The sequence below is a fragment of the Athene cunicularia genome, assembly GCF_003259725.1.
Source record: "Athene cunicularia isolate RWA chromosome 4 unlocalized genomic scaffold, athCun1 chr4_part1, whole genome shotgun sequence".
Classification (NCBI taxonomy): Eukaryota; Metazoa; Chordata; class Aves; order Strigiformes; family Strigidae; genus Athene; species Athene cunicularia.
In genome coordinates this window covers 26414706-26422716 of record NW_020799098.1, presented here as the reverse complement: position 1 = coordinate 26422716, position 8011 = coordinate 26414706, and the positions used below count along the sequence as shown (strand labels likewise).

The window sequence follows — 8011 nt, the reverse complement described above, 5'->3', positions numbered from 1 at the left end:
GGGGGTGGGGGGGGGTGGTGTTAATTGGTTTAGGTTTTTTTACATAAATCAACAAACAAGCTTAATTTTATAGTGCTGGCAAGGGGATTAATAAATCATAAAACTTTTTTCATGTGTATTTTCTGGAACAGTAGATAACATCTCTAACAGATTCCATTCTTGATTGAGGTACTGCATATCGAACACACTTGAAGTGTTGGCTATTGTTTTTTTATATCAGCTTCAACTCTTATCTATGTGTCTTACATACAGCTGTAAGTATTGTACTCCAAAACTAAGACATTCCATTCTTCATGTCAATCGGTAGTTATTAAAATAGCTAAACACAGCAATCTATGCATATGTTCACAACTTCTTTTACATTCTGCAGTAAAACTGATTTATAAACAAACAAATTATCTTTGAGACACTGTAGGACTAAAGTAGCTTAGTGAGGAAGAAGTTAATTCTTGCATCTGCCACTGCACATACAATAAACTGGGCATTTGACCTACAGAGAGAGAAAGAAGAATCATAGATTCAGTGAATGGTTTGGGTTGGAAGACACCTTTAAAGGTCATCCAGTCCAACCCCCCTGCAATAAGCAGAGACATCTTCAACTCGATCAGGTTGCTCAAAGTCCTGTCCAACCTAACTTTGAATTTTTCCAGAAACAGGGAATCTACCACCTCTCCAGGCACTGTTCCAGCCTTTCACCACCCTCACTTAAAAAATTTCTTCTTTATATCTAGTCTAAATCTACCTTCTTTTAGTTTAAAACCATTACCCCTTGTCCTATCACTACAGGCCCTACTAAAAAGCCTACCTAACTTATAAGACCCCTTTAAGTACTGAAAGGCTGCAATAAGGTCTCCCTTGAGCCTTCTCCAGGCTGAACAACCCCAACTCTCTCAACCTGTCCTCACAGGAGTGGTGTTCCATCCCTCTGATTATTTTTGTGTCCCTCCTCTGGACCGAATCCAACAGGTCCATAATTATCCTGTGCCGAGGACTCCAGAGCTGGATGCAGTCCTCCAGGTGGGTCTCACCAGAGCAGAGTAGAGGTGCAGAATCACCTCCTGGCAATGTTTCTCTTGATGCAGCCCAGGATACGGTTGGCTTTCTGGGCTGCAAGCGCACATTATTGGCTCATTTTCAGTTTTCCATCCACTAATACCCCCAAGTCCTTCTGCATAGGGCTCCTCTCAATCCACTCATTTCCCAGCCTGTATCTGTGCATGGGCTTGCCTCAATCCATGTGCAGGACCTTGAACTTGGCCATGTTGAACCTCATAAGGTTCACACGGACCCACTTCTTGAGCTTGTCCAAGTGTCTCTGGGTGGTCAGTCACACTACTCAGCTCGGTGTCATCTGTAAATTTGCTGTGGGTGCACTCAATCCCACTGTTGATGTCATTGATGAAGATATTAAACAGTACTGGTCCCAATACAGACCCATGAGGGACACCACTTACCACTGCTCTCCACTTGGATATCAAGCCATTGACGACCACCCTCTGGATGTGATCATTCAACTAATTCCTTATCCATAGAACAGTCCATCTATCAAATATGTATATCTTCAATTTAGAGAGAAAGATGTTGTGGGGGACCATGCTGAAGGCCTTACAGAAGTCCAGATACACAACATCCATAGCTCTTGCCTTGTCCACTGTTGTAGTCACTCCATCATAGAAGACCACTAGGTTGGACAGGCAAGACTTGCCATTGGTGAAGCCAGGTTACGGAGCAGTCAGGTTAATTGGATTTGTATACGATTTCTTTTGTTTTAAGCCTGTTGCATTAATGTTTAAGAAGGTAAGTGTATACAAAAACTAAAGTACAGATAAGCAAAGTATCATTATTTTATGCTTTTAATGTTTCCAGTGTGGTATTTTTCTCTGTTGCAGGACAAATCTTCAAATAGTTATTCAGACTGCACTTTAGGAGTATCCACAAGCAATTTAGACCTACTCAAGCTTTATTTATCTTCCAGAAGTATGCGATTACAATTTTCAACCAATAGTTATTGGTCAGTGGATGGTTTGCTATGGTATTTGTCAAGTTCTGTTCCTGACTGGAGCTCTGTTGCTCAGTAACTGTTTGACAGAGAGGACTTGTGGTTTCTGGTTTGATTTTCATAACTGGAAGAAGTGGATTTTCACTGCAAATAATTAGGTTTATAAGTTTCTCATTTATTTTCCATTCATATTTTGTAGTATTGCTTGAAAGTGATTCTTTTATCAGTCAGCTCTGACAGGAAATGTTGGCTAGAATGTGTGCAGAGAGAAACATAGATGAGGAATAAATACAGCCAAAGTAAATATAATGTGTCTTCCTGATCAGAGAAACATGTTTGAGATATTATCTCAACTTCACTAGACTTGGGAGTCTAGTTGTCGCTGTAGTAGGTCATGAGTAAGCCCGGTAAAAGGTGAGCTCACTTTCTAAGAGAGGCACAGCCATCTAAGAGCAATAAAGGATAAAGAAGGGAGAAGTTCAGTGTCTACTGGAACTGCCTGGAGGAGAAGTGTTACCTGGGAGCTGTTTGGAGAACTGGGCAGTGGAGAGGGCAACTGGACTTATCTGGATAGAGGAGAATGAGCTGGAGAGGACCAAAAATCAGTGACTCACTTCCAGCTTCTCTAAGCTGAGGAACCAGCAGCGGGTGGGAGATCCTCGAAAGGGTGGGAGCAGGAGGGACAGTTTGTAAGTCAGCGAAGGTTTTTAGTGTTATGTGTAGACTTGGCAGTGTTACGTTTACAGTTAGGTCTTAGTCTTTTCCAACCTAAATGATTCTATGTGCACAGTGGAACAAATACACTTTCTCTGAGTTTTTAAGAATTATTCTGCACTCCTGGAAAATAAGTAATTTCAGGTAGACTGGGCTATTTGAAGGTCTTCGGTGTTACTCTGGAAGGGCTGAGAAGGTGCAGTGGAGATAGCATCCTATCACACAATCCCAGCACAAATGGGTGTGCCAGCAAACAGGGCAATAAAGAGATGTTTTCTGAATTAGGGATGTAGCTAAATTTATCAAATAATCCCTGATGTTGAAAATTAAACACATATATTTTGAGTATTCTTTTTTATGTATTTATAAATTCTTTGGAGTTTTAGCAGGTGAAAAATATTGTGAGAAAAACCTTCCCTCTAACAGAACTGTTGCTTCTGTTAATAACACACTGCTGAGAAAGTGCAGGAGCATATAAAGAATTCTTTGTGAGGGAGGATTTGTTAATTTTTAAAGGGAGAGGTGTGGGAGAAACCTGTGTTTGGATTAAAGTCATTGTGAATTTAGGTGATTCAGTGAAGCATAGAGTGCTCAATGCTGTAAGGTACTGAACCCCAGGGCTGTGATCCAAAAGAAGCATTTAAATACCTGACTATTGTCAGGCTCATGAATAATCTCGTAGAAGGGAATGATATATTTTATATTCTTGAAGGTGTATTTCAGTGCTTTTTTGAAATAGATCCTTAGTACATTGCAGGTTTGAGCCCTTGAGAAGCAAGGAGTACCAATAAAGAAGTAAGTATAAATAGACCAGCTAGAAATAATACCTTGATATATGAAATTGCAACAAAAAATTGGTCAGGAAAGAGAGTGGTGAAGACTACAGAGTGTTGCTAACAGAAAACTAGTTTCTTAGTCATAGAGTGTGTTGTTACATTTGAAGAAGCTAAGACTGTAAGCTAGATTAGATATTGATGTTGCTATGTTATTGAAAATCAGAGTAACAGTACTGAAATCACTATCTGATTAACTAATCATGTTTATAATTACATGCTGCAAAGCCAGGATAATTCCATAATGCCAGCTGAGTCTGGATTTAACATATTCATATAATGGTTTGAGGTATGAAATGAAATGCCAGTTAACAACAATAGAAACAAGGCATGAAATATATTTAAGAAGGTGTACATTTTTCTGGAAGAGAAAGAGTAGTGAAATCACTGCAGCCATGTGCTAAATATTTGGGTTGAATATAATGAAGTAGAAAATTACTTGTATTTGTCACTCTGACTAATGTAAGTGCAGGCCCTGATGGATTGTTGTGTCTCCTCTTTAGATCTTGGTTATTCACGGGTTTCTTTAGATGGCCTACAGAAATGTGACATAGCATCCTGGGATGATGGCTAAAACAAAAGTAAAGCAGGTTGTTGAATGCTGCTGTTGTTAGATTATAATTTATTTGCTTTTGTGTTTTGCTTTGTATTGATTTCCCCTTAGTCTCATATAAAATACTGCAGTCTTCTTAGATTCATTTGAATCATAGAACTGCACTGTCAAAAAGACACTAGAGTGTTCATATTGCTCCTGCATTCTTTATAATTGTAATTATATTTCTAATTTGTAATTCTGAAAAACAGAATACTGAGTGACTCAAAAACCTCCATGCAACTCTGCCCCAGTAACTCAAGGTTTAGCTGTCATAGCTGGAGTTTTGATGCTGGCAAAGGCAGTTAACTGATGCTAATGGTGTTTGGGTAAACTGTAAGAATAATCTATTTTTGTAAGATATTTAGATACCTAAGCTGTTTGGACATTTTCAAGATTTGTAGCAGACACACAACTGCCACTGAAGTCCCAGTCTACATTTTCATTTAGAAGTTTAAACATCTTTGAAATTTTTCCCTTTCGTCTGGTGCAACACCTCTTGAACCCTAGGTAATTCTGTGAGCTTTAGGTAGTGTCCTAAATTAAGATTGTGATGTTTATATGATGTCAGCGCAGCATCATTTCACTTTACAGCTGGAGTTTTGAAAACAGACTTCAGAAATGAAAATGCATGTACAGATTTAGCGGCTACCACTTAATTTTCACATTTATATTCTGTTTAAGACTTCAAAGCAAAAGTGATATCTATAGAGAATAACAGCCTAGATCTGATTTTCAGGCATGTGAAGTGCTGAGCAGTGCCTGCTGATAGGCCATCAGACCTCTCTCCCTGACAATGCAAAGTGCCTCTTTACCAATAACTTCATAACCTACTTTTCCCTGCCAGCTTGTGCATTAAGAGGTGTACGACTGAATTCTGAGCTTCTACTGAGGCAAGTCTGGCATAATAACTGACAGTAAGAAGTGTGGTGAAATCACTATAGGATAAAAAAAAAAAGCCTGAAGACTGTCAGTAGTGAGAGATCTCTGTTATTCTAGGATTAATACTTCTTTTTCTGTCCAGAACTTCTGCAGAGTTGACATCTGCAGAGCATATGTTCTGGGAAGGTGAGTTAAGATCTTAAAAAAAAAAAAAAAAATCGAAGCCCTTGGAGTATTTTTATTTAAGCAAAGAGTTTGCAAATTTTATGGCATTTATTTTCCTAATACTACAAACTCTAATTTCTCATAATAAACTTCTTGAGGTGTAATAGCAACCTAGCTTATTTAAACTTGCCTGCAGGGATTTCCAGAGCAGATAATCTGTGAGCATTATGCATGTTTCATTTCCTGGATTCTTAGGCAGGCAGTGAAGTTATTCTTACTGTAAACATTTTTAGGAGTGAGGATTTTGAGGAGCAGACCTTCAACTTGTGTACCAGTCTGGTATAGTTCTTTTGACTACAAGGAAATGCCACCAATTTATGCAAGCCAAGACTCTGGGTCACATTTTTCTAAATGGTATCTGATCAGTTCTCTGTGTAAACCAGTGCTTGCTTAATACTTTTTCTCTCCTGCCTTGTATTAGGACCCCCACAACGAACCGTTTCCCCCAAACAAGACCATGAAGAAAGGAAGCACGACAAAGTCTTGGACAAGGGCAGTGAAAGTGGGACTTCCTGTAATGAGTTGTCCACCTCAAGCTGTGACAGCCACTCAGAAGCGAGCACCCCTCAAGAAAATGCCACCAGCACTCAGCCATCCACAGCCAACCAGCCAAACACTCTGACTTTGGATCGTCCATCTAAGAAGGCCCCGGTGCAGTGGATGCCACCACCAGACAAACGCAGGAACAGTGAACTCTTTCAAACTCTCATTAGCAAGTCCAGAGAAACAAATCTTTCCAAAAAGAAGGTATGTGAGAAGCTGAGTGTTGAAGAAGAAATGAGAAAATGTATCCAAGATTTTAAAAAAATCCACATTCCAGATTACTTTCCAGAGCGCAAACGTCCCTGGCAGTCTGAACTCTTACAGAAATATGGGTTATAGTAATCAACTCTTTCATGATGTGTCTCTGGGGTGTTTGATGTTTATTAAGTTGCCACTAATTTACCAATGTCCTCCTCCTGGCCAACTCTGCCACCAGAGCTATTCCTACTGCTTATTTCTTTCTGTGAACAGTGGATGTTGGATAGTACATGGTTTCTTTAAAAATATATATTAAAAGATAGAAACTTAAAAAAATACAAAAGGCATCTCATCTAAACCACCTCATAATAGCAAAGAAAAAAGTGCATGGTCAAGAAAGATGGTTTTCAAACTGTAGTCAGTTGAACTTCATTATCGTTTTGGAACTTACGGAGTAAACGTTTCAATCATCAGTTAACGCCTCGTTTTATGTCACCAATAACAATGACTCAGACTCACTATGGATGAAGAGATACAGGGTTTAAAATTCGATTGAACTGGTTTCGGAACTAATTCCCAATGTTCTTTCAATGTTAATGCAATAAAGCAAATACCTATTTTGCATGAGCACAATGTTACAAATAAATCACACAAGAACAAGAGGTCATCTGTTGCTTGGAGAATTATTTGTTTGATACCAAGCCTATAAACATAAAATGTCTAAGGGATTGAATTTACTTTGTTCTGGATCTGTGATTTTTTTGTGTGTACAGTGTTCTGTATGTAAGGATGGTGTAAATATGCCTTATACTGTTTTATTATTGCACCAACATTCATCTATTAGTGCTTGTCAGGGTTATTTCTGTGAAATGCAAACTTATGGCAGATTGTGAAAACTGGTTTGATGGTCTGAAAGTTTCTGTTATGTTAGTCACTAAAATTGGAGAGAAATAAAAGAGACTTTAATGTATTTATTAAAGGAACCATCTGGTAGATTTTCTTGACTATCATTATCTCTTCTCTTTTTTAAAAATAGAATCAAGCAAATTGTTACTTTTTGTTTAACGTTTTCATAACTACTCTGCTGAAAAAAACCCAACCAAACAGAAAACATATTTCAAGAGTGGGTGAAAAATATTTAGGGTAGTACCATTTAATTGTAACCACCATACAGACTCTTCAAGAAGAAGACTTACACTAAGAAGCAGTGGGGAATGAACTAAAAAACCTAGTGATTTTACTAAAAAAGCAGAAAACAGTTCCAATTTGACAAGTTCACAAAAATCAGCTTAGAAATAGAAGATTTAAAATATCACAGCAGAATGTGCTACATTTACAAATGAAAAGTTTTCTATGAATAGTCAACTGTAAATGACAGACCTATTTTCTCAGATCAGATACAGGAAAATCAATACCTCTCTCATTACAACACCACTAAGAAGATGTCTGTGGTTCAGACAGCCATACCTGGAATGGGTAAGAACTGCTGGAGTTTGCAAGAGAGCTGTTGTGTTCTTACAGACTTGAAATTATTACTGTGTGCGCACACAAAAACATACGCATACACATTAAGAAGGGCTCATCCCCAAAAAATGATTCTATAGCAGGAACTGTACGATTGTGTCAGAAGAGATGTTTTACATTCGATGGTAATTTTAACTCTTTAGCTAAAGCAAAGAGGACTTCTTGTGTTGTTATTTCCATGGTTATTACTAATGCTTGTATTTTCAATCTTCTAATAGGCCACTTTTTAAAAAAGAATGCATACTTTTCACAGCAGCTCAGCAACTTCTTTCACTTTTTTTTTTTTTAACCTATCTAGAGCCAGTTATTATCCAACTCAGTTAATCAGTTGGCTCCAACATTTCATGTTTTTATAACTTGATAGAGTATATCTGGGATAATTCTAGTCTGCACCAATTCAGTCCAGTCTGAGATCATTTGGCTTCTCAGCTCTACCCTTATGTTCCTTGCTTGCTTTGTCTGGGGTCCAGAAGACCCATTCCTTCTTTGGAAAGTTTTTTG

General features: G+C 38.2%; 1 protein-coding gene across 1 annotated transcript in view; it reads left to right on the top strand.

The window, feature by feature from the left end:
• The window catches only part of KCTD8 (potassium channel tetramerization domain containing 8), a 13403-nt gene extending 6422 nt beyond the window's left edge, over positions 1–6981 (top strand). Inside the window, exon 4 of the mRNA XM_026846965.1 lies at positions 5667–6981. Within this exon, the coding sequence (XP_026702766.1) occupies positions 5667–6127 (461 nt within the window). The 3' untranslated portion in view covers positions 6128–6981. The remainder of the gene's footprint in view (positions 1–5666) is intronic.
• The last annotated feature ends 1030 nt before the right edge of the window (positions 6982–8011 follow it).